The sequence below is a fragment of the Fundulus heteroclitus genome, chromosome 12, assembly GCF_011125445.2.
Source record: "Fundulus heteroclitus isolate FHET01 chromosome 12, MU-UCD_Fhet_4.1, whole genome shotgun sequence".
Classification (NCBI taxonomy): domain Eukaryota; kingdom Metazoa; phylum Chordata; class Actinopteri; order Cyprinodontiformes; family Fundulidae; genus Fundulus; species Fundulus heteroclitus.
In genome coordinates, this window is record NC_046372.1 from 14,687,274 (window position 1) to 14,706,493 (window position 19,220).

A 19,220-nucleotide genomic window follows, 5' to 3' on the forward strand; every position below is an offset into this window, starting at 1 on the left:
AAGAAGCTGAAGACAATGGGTCCTCACAGCTGCTGCAGGCTAGGGGGCGAATTTTCTCTTCTTTTTTTTTTTTTTTCTTTTTTTTTGTCCCCAGCATAAAACTTAAACAACGACATCTGTTCTTTGGCATCATGATTTTTATTTATTCTAAACATTGTTCGCAGTCGCATTCTGATGTCCATGGGACGTGTTGAACCAGTGTTGTCCTCTCTTTTGTACGTGATTTTGACAAAACATAACAGTTCTTTTTTTTTTTTTTTTTTTAAGATCTGGCTAACAAATCAATAAAACAGCAGAAAGCCTCCAATTGGAGCCAAAAAGTGCCCCAACCCAGCAGACCTCTCTGTCTCTCTCTCTGTGTTTTGATGGAGCTCTTACATAACGCGACCCACCGTCCAAAATGTAGGTAGGTCGGCCAGCGCTCTCTTGCGGCCATGTAACACGGCGGTGGAGCGCATGCGCGCGTCTTTTTGCCGTCGCTCTCTGTTTTTTTTTTTACACGCCCCCCATCTTCGACCCGGTCCTCCTATAGGCTCGGCGCAAAGGTAAAAAGGGGGAAAAAATAGGAACCTTTATAAACATCCACATTACTCTCTTTTCCTTGCTGCCCGTTTCACTCCTTTCTGTCTATTTTCTATTTAGTTTTCCCCAACAGCGCACTCAAAATGCCGAGCAAGAGGAAGAAGAACAAGCGTCGCATGAGGAGGGTGGTGAGTGAAGACAGACGCACTTTTTTATTTAAATATAATTTATTCCGCAAGAGGTGTAGCAGTGTGTGTTTCTTCATTTTTTTTTTTTTTTTTCTGGTCACATAATTGTTCTTGGAAACTCGGAAACAATCGCAAGCAGTGCTGACTGCTTTATGGATTATTCTGAGGTGGAAATAATAAGATATCTTTTGGGAAGCATAAAATTACATAGAGAAGTTAGAATGGGTATTTATATTATTATTATTGTTGCCTAAATGCAACCGAACTAGGAGCTAAACAAAATTAGCCGAAATAGATTATGTTTTTGAAATCTAACTACTCTTTTGTAGTTTAAGGTGGAGAGGTAACTGCTTCACATTTTGCCAACTATATTTAAATAGATTAACTTAATTAATTAAATATTATTTTTGTGTATTATTCACTGAATAAACGTTCAGCCAGCAAAAATATATAAAAATATAAAGTATAAAAAAAACTGATACAGTAAACCAATATATAACCCACATCTAGGCTATGTCTTCATGCAAGTAACTCTGATGACCAGGATTTCAGCTCCTTTGCTGTTCCTCTTGTGTGCGGGACATAAGTGCTTCTGAACATGGAGTGCCCAAAGGAGAAGAGTGGGTGTGGCAGAGTGGAGATCTGTTTAAGTGAGAAAGTAACACAGAAGCTCTATTTTCTCCAAGGGCAAGGTGCTTATAATAATAAGCACCCAAAAGTGCTTATTATTATTATTATTAGTAGTAGTAGTAGTAGTAGTAGTAGTAGTATCAAATGCTTTACAACCTGTTATTTTTTCAATAAGTCGGTCAACTCTAAGTCAAATGTGACACAAAGGGTTTTACAGATCTTTTTAAAAAAAAAAAGGAATAAGGCAAAATAAGCACACCATGAGGCCTAATTATTAGAGTTTAAGCGAAGATCTGCATGCATGCTATTATTCTCTCTGGACTTAAACCAAGCATTGAAACCATAGCAATCCTTTTTACATTCAACCACTTACTTTCGCCTTTGTTCATTATTGGAAAAATTTTAATTTGATGAGCTGGGGAAAACCTGATCAAATATGCAAATGTCTGTTCTAGCTATGGTTGTTCATCAGTAGGTTTCTCCTCCACATGTGTCAGCGTAAGAACATATATATATATATATATAAAAAAAACATCAAACAAGACGAGGAGTAAAAAGTGGCTGTGGACCAACGGCACATTCTGTACCATGGCAACTTTTTTCACTCTAGTTGCTTGGGTTTGTTCTGTTTGTAAGGTAGTGGTTTGGAATCCAATTAAAAACAAAGAAGTTACCAGATGTATGCGTCAAAGCAGTTGTAACCTTATCAGATTTTTATTAAAAACCACAACAACAAAAAAACAGACATGCTGTGGTTGATCCATTTGGTCCATAATTCTTCATTGTCATCCATTTAATGATTAGATACATTGTTTTTTTTTTTTTACTTGCTGATCACCAAATATAATTATCTCTTGTACCTTTGCCTTGTTGTTTGTTTACATCCTGTTTTCAGGAGAGCCTCTGTGACACCTGTCCAGACAAATGAGATAAAAAGCCCTTTGTGTTCACTTGTTTTTTTTTTATGTGAATTATATCTGTTTGAGTAAAATAACATACCAAATGAAACTAAAGATTTACCAGGCTAGTCAGTAGGTAAGATGTTTCAGTTTAGAGCTTTGGTGCCCAAATCCCCCATCTTCAGGCCGGAGTCTGAGCCTCTCAGCACCAAAAGGCTGTTTTTAATGATGTGTTGACTGTAGGAATGGCCTGCAAGGGTTTTGCCAGGTTGGAATGTGCGCAATCTATCTGGTTTCCAGGGTCCACCATTTACACTAAGATAAAAATAGCTTCTTAAGTTATCTTCAGCTTTCTGTTATCAGCAATTCCCTCAAAGATATCCGAACCCTGTCTCGACGTGTGTCTGTTTCTGTCCTTTAACTTTGTTTCTATATAATTTCCATATCTCCAGTTTCCAGTCCAGCGTGGGCTGATAAATATTTCGTTTTGTGTGGACATCAGTCACAGAGGGTGTGTTTTGACGGCGGTTTGCTGGACAGGACGTACACACCCCCACGCACACACACAGGCACTCTTGGCTTTGCACCACGGGTCTAGCAATGCGGAGCTGGCTGTCGGCCTAACAAAAGCATTTTTGGGCAGTGATTATAACCTGATTATGAAGTGATTAGACCCACTGTCTGGCCCGCGGGGCAGCCATCGGTGCTGCTGACTCGTACGGTTTCTCTTCCCGCTTCACCAGACCTGTCAGGACCGTTCTGATTCAACTAATTAGCTCCCATTATCTAACTAGCCTTGCCGGGTCCAATCCCAGCTGTCCCCCCTCCCTCCCAGCGGTCGGCTCTCCTAAAACCTCCACCGAAGCCTGAGGGGGTTTTGTCCCAAGCTGAAAAATATGTCGGACCTGGCAAATATGGCATGCCTAGTATTCCTGCAGGTGCCAGAATGAGCTACAGTTGGCCAATGACATCAGTACCTGGGCTTTATAAGGGCGTTTATATGTTAAAACCAGTTAAACTCTCATCAGGCTAGGTTTTAAGGTTTTTGTTTTACATATTTAAATACCTGTCATTGGTAATACAATGTCCTGCAAAAAAAATATCAATATCACTTAGACTTTTTTCACCTTTTTATTACATTAAGACAATAAATTTTGGCTTATTTATTAGGGTTCTTTGTAACAGACTGATTGTTATGCAGGTCCTCCACATCTTGGCTGTTTCTTTATTTAGTACTTACAATTGCCAGCCTGTCAGTTTAGGTGGACAGCCATGTATTGGTGTGTTTGCATCTGCCCTCTTTCCATTTTCACACGATTGATCGACGATTGCGCCACATTACTGTTCAAACCTTTGGTAAATAGTTTTATAAGCGAGCTCTGTTTAAACTTCTGCACAGTTTTGTTCCTAACCCATCTGTTCTTTGGTCTTTTTTGATGACTGATGTTCTGTAATGAAACCTCAAAGTCCTTCATAGGTTGGCCTTCTTTATTGTGACAGCAAAGGACGCACAGACGGACTGTATTCACTTAGCAGGCAACCTCTGGAGACAATTAGTTGGACTTTAATTAGGGGGTCTCAGAGAAGAGGGTGGATATTGTTAACTACAAAGGCGCGCTACACTTTTCAGATGTTTTTACGCATCAGCAATTTCGAAAACTATGAATAACTTTCCTTCCATTTCACAATTGGGCTGGGCTTTGTGTTTGTCCATTACCCAAATCCCAATGAACGAGTTTAATTGTGTGGTTATAGTGTGACAAAATGTAAAAAAGGTTCAAGGGATAGATATCAAAAATAATTAGTACAAATATATGAATATTAATTAATTTTCTCAAAATAAATACGTCTACGCCAGAGACCAAAAACAAGCTTAAAACGTGATGTTCAGTATTATGTCATTTGTAGCTGAGCTTGATCTTTTCTTTCTTTCTTTCTTTCTTTCTTTCTTTCTTTCTTTCTTTCTTTCTTTCTTTCTTTCTTTCTTTCTTTCTTTCTTGTTTTTTCTCGTTTCAGCAAGCTCAGAGGAGAGCACTTGAGGAACAATATGCAGCCAATCTACCAATCAAAGCCAGCTCAGGGATTGCTGTTAGTGCGCCCCCTACAGCGACTCCCAAAAAAGCGGCTAAAGCTGCGCCACCCACCCAGGAGAAGCTCCCACCTTCCGTTCCCATCTCTGTCCCCTTAGTGGCGCCTCCGAAAGAGGAACCAGAGCCCGTCGTGAAAGAAGATGCTGCAGAGGCCGTCCAGGTGGAGGCGGCTCCGGCAGAGTCTGATGCCGTGCTTTTGGACCAGGCCTCTGTGGCTCTGGAGGTGGAGTCCAGAGTGGGGGATGAAGTTGAAGGTCCAGCACGTGTCTCTGAAGAAGCACCAGTTGAAAGTAGCCCGCCGGTGGAGCCCTCCACGGTCGAAGGTGATCTGGCTCAGGAGGCCGAAGCTGCTGTTTCTGAAACAGAACCCGTCTCTGAGGTAATATAATGGTATTTTTCTCATGCACATTCTCAGTAAAAGGTTCGATTTGCACCCAACCTGGTACAAATGCAGATCAGTGATAGGTCTCTGAATGATTCCATTTCCAAGAAATTGTTCCGCCTAGAGAGAGGACTCTGCAGTGATGTGTTACCATCCAGCCTTCGGTCAAAATGGTGAATGAAGATCACCAGAGGATGCTTCGTTAAAGGCATTAGATAGGATTACCAGCACCCGTCAGAGCTTGATAGGGAATCCCTTTAGTGCACGTTGTGGGCCTTTTAGTTGGTATTTGAGGCATAAAGGTGTCACAGTAGCCCAACGTTGGAACCAGTGGGGACAGAAAGGCGCTCACACACTTTTGTTACCCTAATCTTTCAACATGGCATCCTCTGCCTGGTGACCTTCATTATTTTTGACTGACTGTCAGATGCTTTGGCTACTGCCTGTTGACACATTGTCCAGTAGTCAACGTGGTCCTCGTGCACTCTAGTATGGCTAACTCCCTGAAAATGGACTCATTTTTTATTGCTGTTCCACGTAGTCAGCATATTTCACCCAAATAAAATGTTTTTATCTGTCTGGATTCTGTCAGTTATTGCATTTTCTTGCAAAGAGGAAAGTCGTATATCTTATAACGGTCTTGCTTAACAAGCCTCAGGACTTTGTGAAAGTCTTCCAAGTTTATCTTTAGACTTTAGCTGCGTTTTTACTTGAGCATTTTACATTACTTTTGTTTTTTGTTAAGATCCTGAACTCCAATGGACCCATTAAGATGGTACTCTGATAAGGATCCTGTAACAACGGCGCACTTTATTTCACCTTTTTAAGTTATATCTGCAAAACATACGGAGGGATCTCATTATCTGCAATTCAAAGCTTGTGACGGGTCTTTGTTGGATTTTCTTGCATTGGGTGAAAACATGATTGTCACTTGCTCCTTTTTCATTTTTAAGCCAGACCTGCATGGTATGCTGTCACCCTGTGGTACAAGGCCTGAAAGGATAATTGGGGAGAAAAATACCAAAGAGAAACTCTGGTGCACTTTGAGCTTATAATAGAGTTTACGTACTTTCGTATAATTTTTTTTTTTTTTAATATTGTGATTTTTACTGCCCACAAGCTTTATCACATGCAAGTCTCGAGTGTTGTTTACATAGCGTTTGATGTTTTTAAAAGAATGGAGACTAAATGTGCTGCAGCAGGGTCCCCATTGGAGGAGGGAGGTAGATGATGGAGGCCGTGGAGCAGGGAGAACAACATGTTCCATTTAGGAAACAGGGGGGAAGTAAAAGAGAGAGGTTCCCGGCCTGCAGCAGTAAAAGGGGGGCCGCATCGTTTCCACCATTTAATATGCAGGATCAGCAACTTTAAAAGAAGAAAAATCTAGATGTATATGTTACTTTTTAAATAATATGAGTGGATGAGAGACAGACGTGGATTTTTCAATTTTGAAATATAGACAAGACGGTCATAATGGTGATTGACTGAGTGTTTTACTTATTTAATCATTCTTTTAGATGTATGTGGTAAATGTTTTTTTTAGTTTTCTATTTTAAAATAATTATGATTAACTGAAGTTATTAGATGGAATATACCTTTGTGCTTCTTCTGTCGTCTTTTAAAAAAGGGGGCTTTGCAGAGGATAGACATTTTTGAACGCATCCTTCTTTTTTAATTTCTGTAGATGTTTTGCGCTAAACGGGCAACTCATTAAATCCAAATATTATTATAGTCATACATAAACCTTTGTTTAAACTAAGAGCATGGAAACACCAGAGTTAGGCCACTTTGTTGAAGCAGCTCAGCTAAAGTGGACGTTTGAGAGCGTTTAAATTGTTGGCCTAGCCTCGTGCAGCATTTAATTTCCTGCGCTGCTCTTCAGTATGTCAAGGATCACGTCCTCCAGTTAACTCACAGCCTTTGGGTCTAAGATTTGGGCTCGAGGTCCAAATGTTCTCTCGCCTGAAAAAAATGATGTGACTCTAATAGGGCAGCACGATATCAGTAAAAGTTGTGATAAGCAATAACATTGGATAAATGTGATAATGATGTTGCTTGTAATAAATACAGCCAGAAAAAAATTTAATGTGTAAATGTCTTTCTGCTTTAAGATCATAGTAAATATGGACCCCAGATAATGAGCTATTCGGCAAATAAAAAATTAAAAACGTTCATCCTTTCCATCTCAAACATGAGGTTTTAATGAAAGGGTTGCCTCTGTCCAGCTTGAGATGTTTTGGCAATAAAACAACTTAGCTGTAGTTTCTTATCCACTTCCGCCTCTTGGCCTTCTCAACATTTTTATGTTGCATTAAACAACAAATGTCACCAATTTGCTATATATAATTTGAACAGAGTACCTAATAAAGTGGCCTGTGAGTGTATGTTTGACAAAATATGTTTTCATTGCGGCTTGTTCTATGAAATATTGTACATTTCAACAAACAAGCTTGTAAAATTGTCAACATACAATGGTTTATGTGTAGTTAAACCTATAGAAGAACCATCATAGAACCCTTATTTCTTTGGGGCATTTAATTCAACAAAACAATCTTGTGGTTGACCCGTTTGATTGGTCTGTGAAATCTGTAAGTCAATTTTTGTTTGCAGGGGGAAGTTAAATTTTAGTTGGAGATTTCTACTTGGCATCATTAATGAGATGTTAACAAACTAAATAAAAGATAAATTATAATTTTTAGATGTTGGTTTTTTTCTATGGTTGTACTAATATCAATCACAAATACAAATCATCTCTGCCGTTGCAGAAATCATAACAATTTCTGGCATTTTCAGACAAACTTTATTGATTCCAGGAGCAATTGAACTGCAGTTAGACCCATTTTGTTGGACGATGTTACACAGCTTCATTTTTGGCTAAAATGTATCCCTACGGTAATGTGGAGCTTCATCTAAGCTTTGTAAAGCTTTAGTGCAGAATCAGAGCAGACATCGGTTGACATTTAGTTTGCTTTGAGGCCAGTGAGAAAAAAAAAACTGCTTGTGGATGATGTTTCCCTTTGCTGGTGCCTGAAGCAGCTGTAGAAGCAGCTTCTACTTGAGCCTGAACATTTTGTACCTCCTTCCCCCTACCGCGCTTCTTTCCTCCACTCCTCCCCAATTCGTCTCTCGCTCTTCTCTGTTTTGGAATGTTTAATTATTTACCAAAATTTGTCAAAGCACGGAAACCCTGGTAGTATTTTCTTGGTTTTTGTAAAGCAAGAAAATACTACCATTAACTTTTTAACTAGTTTTTTTCTGTGTATTGTAAGAAATTACAGCAAATACCATATCAATGCATTTTATAAGACAAGTTCAATGTACATCTTGTCGTATTAAATCCAAATCAGTTCACATTCAATTCAAATCCAAATCCTTTGAGCCATTTGCAACCGAAAAATACTTTGAAATCTGATCCTGATTATAGTACACTGATGCTGACTACAATGCAAGTTAGTAAAAAAATAGTCTATCAAAGGATCCCAGACGAACCCATGACTCAGCAGAAATACATCATTCTGACCAAGCATCCGGCGGCCTTCTTGCCTTTCTTAAAATGCGCCTTGCATTTTTCACAGCTTTTCACATTAATCTCAAAGTTGCAACCACTTTCTTCCTGACCTCTTTTCTGTTATTGGTCATTATCTTGATTGCAAAATTATGTTACTTACATTTCTTCTGTAGATGGCATTTACTTGCAGATTGAGTGATTTTAGCAGCGGTAAAAGCTGATCTACTCAAGTTGGCAAGTTGGAGGGTATTGCATACAGTAGACATGCCCTACATTTGCAAAGGAACTGGCACAAATAAAGCTAAATTATTTATCATCAGACTATGAAGGTTTCCAATATTCATGAGCTGCTCTCTGTGATTGCCAGTATGGCTCAACACACTCGGCTGCACCGTATAGTTGCTGCTCCGTTGGTCATTTAGGAAACTGCTATCAGGAAATCTCCTCGTTTGGGAATTTTTACTTTTTATTGTCTAAGAAAATACCAGATATCTCTGTAAGTTACATTCTGCAGGACTGTGATTAAAAGAACTGTTATTGCTAATGCTGATATAGAAAGTCATCATATTTTAATAAAACAATTTAAATAATTTAAGACCTTTCCATTTATTTTGGTCTTTTTAATCCAAAACCTGTGTCTGCAAGTTCAGAAGATTAAATTTAAGGCTTTATAAATCTTCACTGTGACTTATATTTTGAACATCAACAAATTAATAAAAAAGTTGAGTAAAGTAAATGTAAGTTTATCCATTTGTGTTTCAGCTCTGACTCGTGACTCCAGTTCTTTTCTACCTTTGGGGTCCTTAACATCCACACTTTCAAGCACAATGCACAATAAATGACACATGATCAAAATCCATGAGCAAACATTTAATATCCCTATTTTTAAAACAATCCTTTTTCAATTTTTGCCAATATTTGTCATGAAAACCGAACTACCAGTAGTTAGCTAATGTACACATTTTGTTTGTTTTAAGCTACCATAAACTAGGCTCAGGAATAACTTTTTTTTTTTCAAGGATTTGGACTGCAGGCCAAATTTCTGGTTTTAAATACTTCTGACAGGGCTGTTTGCTAATCTGGGCTGAGGACTTTGCAGTTCTGTCATAGTGGGGAATTCCTCAGCCAAAGTTAAAATACGAAGAATGAAATAATGGCACGGATGTATTTCTTTTTGATAAAAAAAAATCAAAAAGCAATAGTTGAAGTAATGAGCAAATGCTCAGATTTAAGAACTAATTAAAGGTAATTTACAAATCAAGTCTGGGAAACCTGCTTATATTTAAAGCTTTTTAAGGGCTAAAATAATTTTTTTTTTTATAAATTATAGTATTTTGAGGGCTTTATAAGACAATGCTGAGCCTATTTTGACGAATATTAAACTGACAGTAACATATTATGTATAGACAATTTACCTGGGAGAAAGCAGCTATTTGCAAAGACAGATTTAAAGATCTGGCTTCAAAAATGCCAAGGAGTTAAAGCGAGGGAGTCACCGTTTCCAATCATCCAATTGGTTGTAAGCTTTTCTGCAGGATGTAGGTCATTCCTCCCCTTTTTCCAAACTGCAGCATTGCTCTCACACACAGAAAATCTGAAGAAAAAGTTCATTGGCTGTTTGTGTTGGTGCAAAACTGCAAGCCCAAGGTTTTACGAGCTAATTCTGGCACGCACTTCCGCTTATGGACACAGAAAACCTGCAAAGAGTCTCACTGGGTTTTTTTTTTTTTTTATTAATTGCCTTCAGGCCATCCATTACAGCTACAGTTGGGCTGTCAAAATGTTGTGTAGAAGCATGTTTCGCTCCAGGCAAATTTTTTCAAAGTCCTGTGTGCGTCCCTCCTAAAGCTTGACCTTTAAGGAAGAAGGTGCGCTGCAGCGCAGGAGGCAGTTTTGTTGAGCAGCTTGACGTTCTTGCTGATGTAAGAGGTTCTTTTTTAAGATGTATTTTTTGCTCGTGAAGATCGTTTGTGTTGGATAAAACTCATCTTTATCTTTAGGATTTTTTTTATTGTTCTGTTGACGAGACAATAAATTTGTCACCCTCTGTCCTTCACAGGTCGTTGCCCTAAATGAGGATCCAGCGGAGGTTGCTGCTGAAGCTGAAGTAAATCTAATTTAGTTTCCTATTTTTAATTTATTTATTTTTTTACATAAAATACTTTGCTGTTCCACTGACGGTGACATGAATCCACCATAAATCTTCTTGTTATAAGCCAGAGGCAGATTAGGCAGGTGAGGGTCTGAGTGGAGCAGGTTTTAACACCTTTAAATTGTCTCCAGCCTGGAGCTTTTTACAAAAAAAAAAAAAAAAAAAAATCCAGAAAGATCCACAAAAGCCTTCTAGTTTGAAATTCTGTGTTCTAAATTTTTACTTTTTTTAAATTGGTTTGCCCAACACATTTCTTTTTGTTTTAAGTAAACTTTTGTACAGCAGGAAAAACCCTGTAACAGCTACAGTCATGAGAAAAGCTCCTTGCAGCTTGGACAGAACTTTAATGGGAAAGTAGCAACCAGGTGCTGCTAAAAAAGCCCCTTTTTTTAAATTTATCTGACCATATTTTTAAGACCAGGAGTTTTGGCAGTTTGTCTCTCCAGAGCAAGCAGATCCAAGACGGAAACACATCGGTAATAACCCGAGGGAGCCAACCGCTGCTGCCAGTCATCACTGCAGAATGTTTTTTTTTTCAGGACATCCCAGCAAATACGCTTTCTGCTTTTCTAAGAAATTAGAAAAGCAAATCCTAGACTTGGAGTGTCTCCATTTTAGTACATTAGAAATTGAATTTCTTGACAGTACGTTTTGAAAAAGACTGATTAAGTATGGCATGTATGGAAATATTAGGAGAAAATATTTTATCTCTAAAAAGAACGTGGCAGCATGGCTTAGGCTTAGAAGGTTGTAACCAAGTATGCGAAAAAAGTCAACAACCAAAAAATCCAGTCAACAACCAAAGCTCTACCTGCCTGAAAGACTGAAGTAGGACCTTAATGCAGTAATCAGGCTCTTTTTTTTTTTTACCTGGATTCCACTAAGTTTGATTAGTACATCTAAATAGTAATTAGCTCAGCAGTGCAATTAAATGTGTTTATTATTAAAGAGCTGTCAATGTGATGTAAAATCCACACATAGTTAAACTTTTAGTTAAGTCTGCTTAATTGGATCTCCCTGAGTTCATACCCGATTCTAATGATGCGTTTGTTCGTCGCTATCTATCAAGCCATTTACAGATGATTTCATATATTTAGCCATCTCGTTACAAAAAGTTAACTGGAAATGTATTTTTGGTCAATTTCCAGATTCAGGCAGAAGACAATGAAGTCATACAGAGAGAGACGGATAAGGTAATTTCTTTGGTTTATGACCTCAGAGGTTCTGGTCGTGCGATGTAACGTAAGTAACTGCCGTTCTGTTAAGTGAAAAAAAAAAAACACTAATGTCTATGAAGACTTGAGTATTCCTTGGGACCCTTCTCTTAATGTTGCTTAATGTTTTTTTTTGTCCTGGTAACTTTGCAGACACATGGCGTCCATGAGGTAGACTCTGAGACAGCTGTGGCCCTGCCAGAAGGAGACACTGAGACCAAGGTGGAAGTGGAGGCGGCCGTCACCGAACAAGTCGGCATATCAGAGTCTGGGAAGGAAGCAGCTGAAGAACCAGATGTAGAAGATCTTACCTGTGACCAATATCCTGCTGATCTAGAGCCTGCAGCAGGAAAAACTGAAACTAATACTGGATCAGAGGTGGAGGATGTCACAGAAACACTGGAGCCTGAAAAAGAGGCGGAGAAAGTCAGTCCGGCAGACGATGCAGCGGAGGATGGAGAGGAAAAACCCGAAGACCTCGCTGATGAAGACCCGACCGCACCAAGTGCTGAGTCTGTTACAGCTGCAGAGGTGCCACAGCAGTTTAATCGTTGATTTTTCTTTTAATACCATATTAGTTATCATTATCTCATGGTGTGGTGCATGTTTATGTTGCTGTAGCTACATTCTCAAAGACAACAATAAACTATTCTGCTTTTTGTCTGGCTACTTCAGGATGCTCTTGCCTCATCGGTGGAAATCCCAGCGGTAAGAGCCTTCTCACTTACCAAACATAATTATGTAGCTATTAATAATGACAGTTTTCTTCACTATATTGTAATAGGATTGGCAAATTTAGGTTTTCTCCTTGCTTTGTTATATTGTGACATGGCAACCTTTTATCTCATCAGGTTCTGAATACTATTACTGAAGCTCCAGCAGATGAAGCTGACCCGAACCCTGATAAAGCCACAGAGGTATAACCAAGAGTTTGTTATTAACGCATGTCAATACATTTTAATTTGATTGTCTTGCGACTGTTCTTATGTCTGAGCTGCTAATTTATGACGTCACTAAGCTGGTTGCTAACATCCCGATTGAAAGACCAGAGTCAGTCAACATCAAATCAAACATCTCCATCACCCTGGGCACTGGGACCCCTCAAGGGTGTGTGTTCGGCACGTGGCCGTTAACACAAAACTGCATGCGTGCATGAGGAAAAATGTTAAAATGTGTGGGTACTGACCTAATAGTAGGACTCGTTTATGGTAGGGATGAATCAGTGGACAGGGAGGTCCGGTGGCGAGACATCAACTTCAGGAGGTCAAGGTCTGACTCTTCAGCATCAGCTTGTGGCAGAGACAAAAGATAGCAATGAACTCCTCAGAGAACAGATGAGCTCACCTGGTTGAGGAACACCAGCACCACGAAAAAAAAGGCCCAACAGAGACATTCAGGCTTCAAAACAAGAAACATGAATTAACAGCAGATTTAAAGAAGCCGCTTCTAACTGCCCGCTTTTCTCCTTTTTAGATTCAGTCAACTAAACTAGACCAAAACTAAATTACCGATTACTTTTTTTAGTAAAACTTAATTAGATTTGGATCAAAATACTAGGACCAAGGTGAAACTAAATGGTGTTGTCAAAATAAAGACGGAGGAGGAGGAGCTGCAGGAATAGGGACCTGAATGCTGTCAGAGACTCCTCTCACACCCTGTATATGAGTCTATGAGCCGCTCAGACAAACCACCAGGCTGCTAGCCAGCTTTCTGCCTCAAACTGGTCAAACTGCCGTTAGGTGTATGGATATTATATTACTACACTCAATTCATGTTGTTTCATTTATCCACTAAGGAGTTATAGATCATATTAACACTCATTATTTTCTAGGGCTGGACGGTATAGAGAAAAAAAAGCACATTGATAAAATAGTAATCATATTGATCAATATCGACAATTATGAACAAATTCAAAACCTATATTTTAAGTGCAGCCCTGGCTATTTTATGCTGTTGCTTAGCGACCTATTTTTAGATACAGAACACACAAACACAACACAAATTCAAACTCAACCCTTTATTCAACCAACTTTTTACCTAAACTGCAAGTTTAAAAAATAAAAATAAAACTCTTTGAAGGGGGCGGAGCATTCCTGGGTCTGCATTTTTGATTGGTTGGGAGGATGTGATGATGCAATATTAACCTACGTGATACGCTAGAATCCAAAAGGAAGGAAAACTGTTCTATTGAACTTTTTATTGACCCCTTTTTTCTATTGTCAATATATGCCCATTGATTGATATATATATTGTAGAGTTTTTGAAGATGGGAAACAGCCTCTTCTCATGTTGTCCTTCTGTCACTCAGGAAACTGCTGACCTTCTGGTCCATGAATCTGTTGCCACTGAATCTGTGACGGCCGTGAAGGACATCGTTTCAGCATCTGCAGTTGCCGAGCAGGTGAAATTTCTACAAAAGGGTCTTTATTGCCTGTTGATAACGCACAACATCATTCCGTTATTTTCTTTCTTCTTTAATGAATTTGCTAAAACTATGCATTTTATAATTCAAAGTGTCAGAGGCGAGCCAAATCAACCCATTCAGACACTGCGTCTTATTCTTCATATTGAGTTTCTCTCCCCGTAATCTGTAAAATAAACTGATGACATATGTTGTCAGCAGTGAGAAGTATAATGTCTGAAACAGCTGAGCTTCCAACTGATGGATGAAAAGTTCAGATCCAGTCTTTGCTTTTGGCAGGTTGCCTGCGATGCTTCATTATCACTGCAAGGTAGCAGCGATAATAACAATAGTCAAATCCTTAACCTTTTTCTCTTATGCTGTAATATCAATTAATATGTGGTGAAATCATTTAGAAATCATTGTAGTCCTAGTGTGTTATATTGTTTACCAATGTGCTGATAAAACATTTACAACCTGGTTTTTAGAGGGATCTTTTTTTTTTTTTTTAACAGTTATTCCCTTCTATGCATCTCAGCCATTCGTGGTCAGATTTCCAGGGAAATTTCTGTTATTATTCATGGTTGAATTATAGAAAGCAAAGAAAAACAAAAAGCAGAGCAAATATCCAAAAGTCTAAATAACAATTTATAGATGCAACGAGCTGCTTGCTCAGTTGACACCTGCATTTATGTCCGGGATAATTCAGCAGCTGTTCCTTCTATGAGATGTTTTCATTTAAAAACACATTTCCCTCATTTTTGAAATTTAGGAAACTGAGGGAACAGGGGACATGTTTACCACCCTAACCGCATCCAGGGAAGCTACTCCTGCAGACCCTGCAACCGCAGCTGCTCCTACAGGGGAGGTGGGCACCGTAAGTTGTTTAAATACAGTGTTCCTTTTAAAATTAGGCCTTAAATCAAAAGATGCTAATGATACATGACCCGCAGTGAGCTCATCTGTTTTTCCTTTTTCTGTCCCATTTAAGTGTTTCAGATCATCAAACATTTACATTTTAGTGAAAAATAGAGTAAAAGATCTCAAACAGCCACATAGCCACTAATCTAAAGATCTTCAAGAACATTTAAGAAACAGAGGCACTTACAGTCATCTGTCTGGTGAGTGGTAACGAAGACATTGCTAAGGCTTTGGGACTACAGCAAACCACAATCCATTAAGGGAGGAAACATGGAACAGTCACAAGTGGTTAACCTACCAAAATTACTCCAAGAGCACAAAAATGAGTCAACCAGGATGTTACAAACAAACAAACCCAGAACAAAATCAAAAGAACCACAGGTAATAACTGCTTCGGTCAAAGTCATTGGTAAAGATCCAACAATAATAAAGTGAGTGAGAGAAAAATGCGTCCATAGTGCAGCTCCAAGGTGAACATCACTGCCATCTCCATCTCAGATTTAACAAAAAATAGTGTCTTGAAGATCCCCAAGACATTCTGTGGACTGATGGGAGCAAACCAGAACTTTCTGGAAGGTATGAGTCCCATACGAGCTACAAAACAAGCTAACGTTGGCATGCATCAGGACAATGATCTGCAGTACATCAGAAAGTTCAGCTCTGACAACAACAAGAAGGTTTGGCCAGTGGATGTGAAAAGTCCTGACTTAAATCCACTGTTAGATGACGGTTTTAAGAACGACTCAAAAACCATCCACTGTGAATAAATAAAAAAAAAAAAATCTGCAAAGAACAATGGGCCAAATTTCCTCCAAAGCGATGTAGAAGCCTATTAAACATTTGATAGGAGTTTTTGTCCCCAAGGTTGTCCCAACCAGTTACTGGCGTAAGGAAACAATGACTTTTTCACATTGAGTCATTCAAAAAATGCTCTTTTTACTCACCCAAATGTATCTTTGTCTAGTAGTAAAATGTGTTTGATGATCTGAAACAAAGACTGAACACATTTGTAAGGGGTTACATTACCTTGTGGTTCAGTTCTTACTCTGTCCTCTGACCTCGTGGTTCCTTTCTTTTCCAGAGCGCTGCTGCCGACCTGACGTCTCTGGATGCGTTGGCAGACGAAGCGAAGCCAGGAGGCTGCGACATCCCATGTCAAGTGCAGCTTCCTGTGGAGGTTGTGCAACTTGGGGCAGCGGTAAATGAATTTTACAATTTATTACTGAAGTAGAAGGAAAAAGGAATGAGAATAAGTTAAAGGTATAGCGGATAATCTTCTTTCGGCTTCGAAAGGTAGGATAGTCATTCAAAAGGTGTTCCAATAAAAAAGTAAAAAACAAAGCAACTGGACTTGTTTTCCGTAGTTGAAGACGTTTCGCTTCCTCTCCTGGAATCTTTCTCAATTCAAAAAGGGGTGGACCTGTTTTGACTGAATTTGCATGTTATCTAAGCCATTACAAGGCCTTTGTTTGGCAATGGTATAACGCTTGTTACTCCACATTACTCCAGACTTTTTGAATTGAGAAAGCTTCCTGGATAGGAAGCGAAACGTCTTCAACTACGGAAAACAAGTCCAGTTGCTTTGTTTTTTACTTTTTTTGGAATGACCATGACCTGGATGACTGAGAATCTTCACCAGCATATTCAAAAAGTGACTTGGGTGTTTTTTTTAACTACGTTTCCGGAAAGATCTTCCACTATACCTTTGATAATGTAATAGGCGTAATGTTTCATTCAGTTTAATCTCAAAAATATTTAAATTTTAAGGGTGTGTTTTACGGCATACTCACCTAATCAAATTTCTGCTCTGCGGTTCAGGAGCTTTCCGTGGAAATAACACAGAACGGAAACATTGTTTCTGAGGTCTCTATCGAGGGTTAGAGCCAAGACACACAGCTCAGAAGATCTTTTTCTATGTGTAAGACATTAAAAGTATGGATTCATTCTTTGAAAATATTTATTCTGCCTTTATTTGTAGTCCCTCACTAATGGCGACGCTCCTGTAATGTTTGCCTTTTTTCAGATTCCCGTTGGAGGGCTCAAAGATTTCCAGGGAGTGGACCAGACCTTTTCATTCTTTAAGGCTTAGAGCAGAACAGGCAGGAAATCGAAGTGGGCATCCACACTTTGAAGTGCCTTTTCCTGTCCTGTGCTCTGCTGAAACATCAAACCAGATGTGGAAATGCAGAAACGGCTCCTTTCACAGCAGCAGCTGAGACTCATGGAAACAAGCAATTTTTTTTTTTTTTTTTGGCTCTTTTTAATACTTTCTTACACAGCAAAACTACATATTCAATGAGTTTGACTATAGTTCAGGAGAAGGCGCTAAAGTCATGACAAAACAGCAAGAACAGAAATATTTTGCATCTTCTATCTTCTCGGATTATCTGCCTCCAAAACACTTTTGGAGCATTGATAATTGAGTCAGTAGTTTGAGCATTTGTTCATTACATAGAGATGTATTATGTTGTTTGTTTTTTTAGTTATTTGTTTGAAAGTCACTGATTTAGCTCACCACTATTTGTTTAAAGGCACAAACCTTCAAATAAACCTAAAAGGACAATAAAAGATTTTTGAAGGGAAGTTCTATTAAAAGGCTATAACTAGCAAATATCTTATGTGGAGTAGATAATGCTCTTGGCGTCCACTTTGGGGAAAAATCCCAATAAGTTGATCTCAGAGGGTGAAACTAAGGGCCAGTCCAATGCTGAAGCTACGGAGACCCTAAAGGGAGGTTGAAAGGGGGGAAAAAAAGTATTTCTGGTGCACCCCAGAAAGTTTTTTTTAATTTCCCTTCAATGTCCCTTTAGGGGCACAGTAAAAAGCGGATTGCTACTGTCGCAAAACAACCCCATTAATATAACAGACGTTTGAGTAAGCAATACATTTTTAATTGTTATCATGTAAACGTGAAACATGTGCTGAGACTAGAATAAAGCATTTCAAGTCAGAGTCATCGGCTGATAAAAAAAGTAAAATAAAACTGCTATAATAATTGGAATGGTTTTCTTGTCACTTTATTTTTAGAAAAAATTTCTCTGACTGGAAATCTTTAAAGGTTTCTTGTGTTTCACACGCAAAGCTCTTTGGTGAGGCACTGCCTTTCATTTCAATTTATTGTTATAATCATCACTGTGCTCAGTTTAAATGACCATTTTAATGGTTTAAAGCTTCATAAAATAATGTTCACATAAACCATAAAGTCTTAAAGTGTTATAGATGAGGTTGTGTCAAGACTGTAGAAGTTCACTTTGGTCTTGGCCACAATTGATCCGGCAGTTCTCCAACTAATCTTGATTTATAGTAGGCTAAATGAAGACACCAGCAGTGTTGTCTACTGGAAGATATACATATATATATATATATATATATATATATATATATATATATATATATATATATATATATATATATGTATGTATATGTATTAGCTGCCTATAGCCTTTAACAGTACTGAACTTAAAAATCCCTTGCATCCTTTGTCTTCCAATGTTCACTGTCTTGACATAGTGCCGATACTAATGTTAGCGTGACGCTAATGCTACTTTGACATTCAACTGAAGCCTTGAGAAAGCAATTTTTTTTTTCAGTTTTTGTCCCCATTTTCTTTTTTCATAATTAATTTTGTATACACAGAATGATGCATACATGGTTGTGTTGCAATTGGTGCGTGTTATGAGTCATTGATGGGCTGTCTTGACCTGTGAAATAAAGTTATAACTCAGTGATGTTTTTGACTTGCTAGCTTAATCTAACCAAACCAAAAAGGTATCAGCATTTTAGCATCTCGGCATAAAAAAAAATTAGTGTATTGATTCTACTCCTGTACAAAAATGCCGTTATGCTTGTTTTTCTATCTTTTTTTCTTTTCTTTTTTTCTCGGTAACAAGAACTGATTAAAAAAATTTCATTTTAGTCCCTTTTGAAATAAATGCAGGGGTTAATGTTTAAGCTTAACACAGGTCATCCATCTTAATTATTTATGCAGGGGTCTAGTTTCTGCGGGGTATACCCTGGACAGGTCTCCAGTCCATCGTAGCAAAATGACATACAGGACAAATAATGATAATCTCATACATCCCTTCCTGGCCAGTTAAGTGAGGCCAATTAACCCAACCATCCTGTTTTTGGAGTGTGGGAGAGATCCCATAAATCCACAGAGGTTGTGCAAACTCTACGTAGAAAAACTCCTGGCCAGGATTTGATCCCCAGACGGCTTTGCTGCAGAGCAACAATGCTAACAACTGCTCCACTGTAGGTCATATAATAAATATTAATACTGTATTCCATGTAAATTGTTTGGAAACATATAC

At 38.5% G+C, this 19,220-nt stretch overlaps 1 protein-coding gene across 4 annotated transcripts; it reads left to right on the top strand.

Moving 5' to 3' along the window:
• Window positions 1–451: 451 nt before the first annotated feature.
• Window positions 452–18,247, top strand: si:dkey-164f24.2 (fibrous sheath CABYR-binding protein). Of its 4 annotated transcripts, XM_012865598.3 has the most exons (13): window positions 452–545; window positions 643–710; window positions 4,256–4,708; window positions 10,279–10,326; window positions 11,520–11,564; window positions 11,739–12,116; window positions 12,261–12,293; window positions 12,437–12,502; window positions 13,894–13,986; window positions 14,759–14,863; window positions 15,989–16,105; window positions 16,726–16,825; window positions 16,931–18,247. In XM_012865598.3, the coding sequence occupies exons 2-12, from the start codon at window positions 666–668 to the stop codon at window positions 16,786–16,788; spliced, it is 1,446 nt and encodes a 481-aa protein (XP_012721052.2). In that variant the 5' UTR covers window positions 452–545; window positions 643–665; the 3' UTR covers window positions 16,789–16,825; window positions 16,931–18,247. The 4 variants fall into 4 exon arrangements, 3 of the variants coding, with proteins under 3 accessions (XP_012721052.2, XP_035999930.1, XP_012721053.2); XR_001166336.3 differs by lacking the exon at window positions 452–545 and having other exon boundaries at window positions 556–710; window positions 16,726–16,839; XM_036144037.1 differs by lacking the exon at window positions 452–545 and having other exon boundaries at window positions 556–710.
• The last annotated feature ends 973 nt before the right edge of the window (window positions 18,248–19,220 follow it).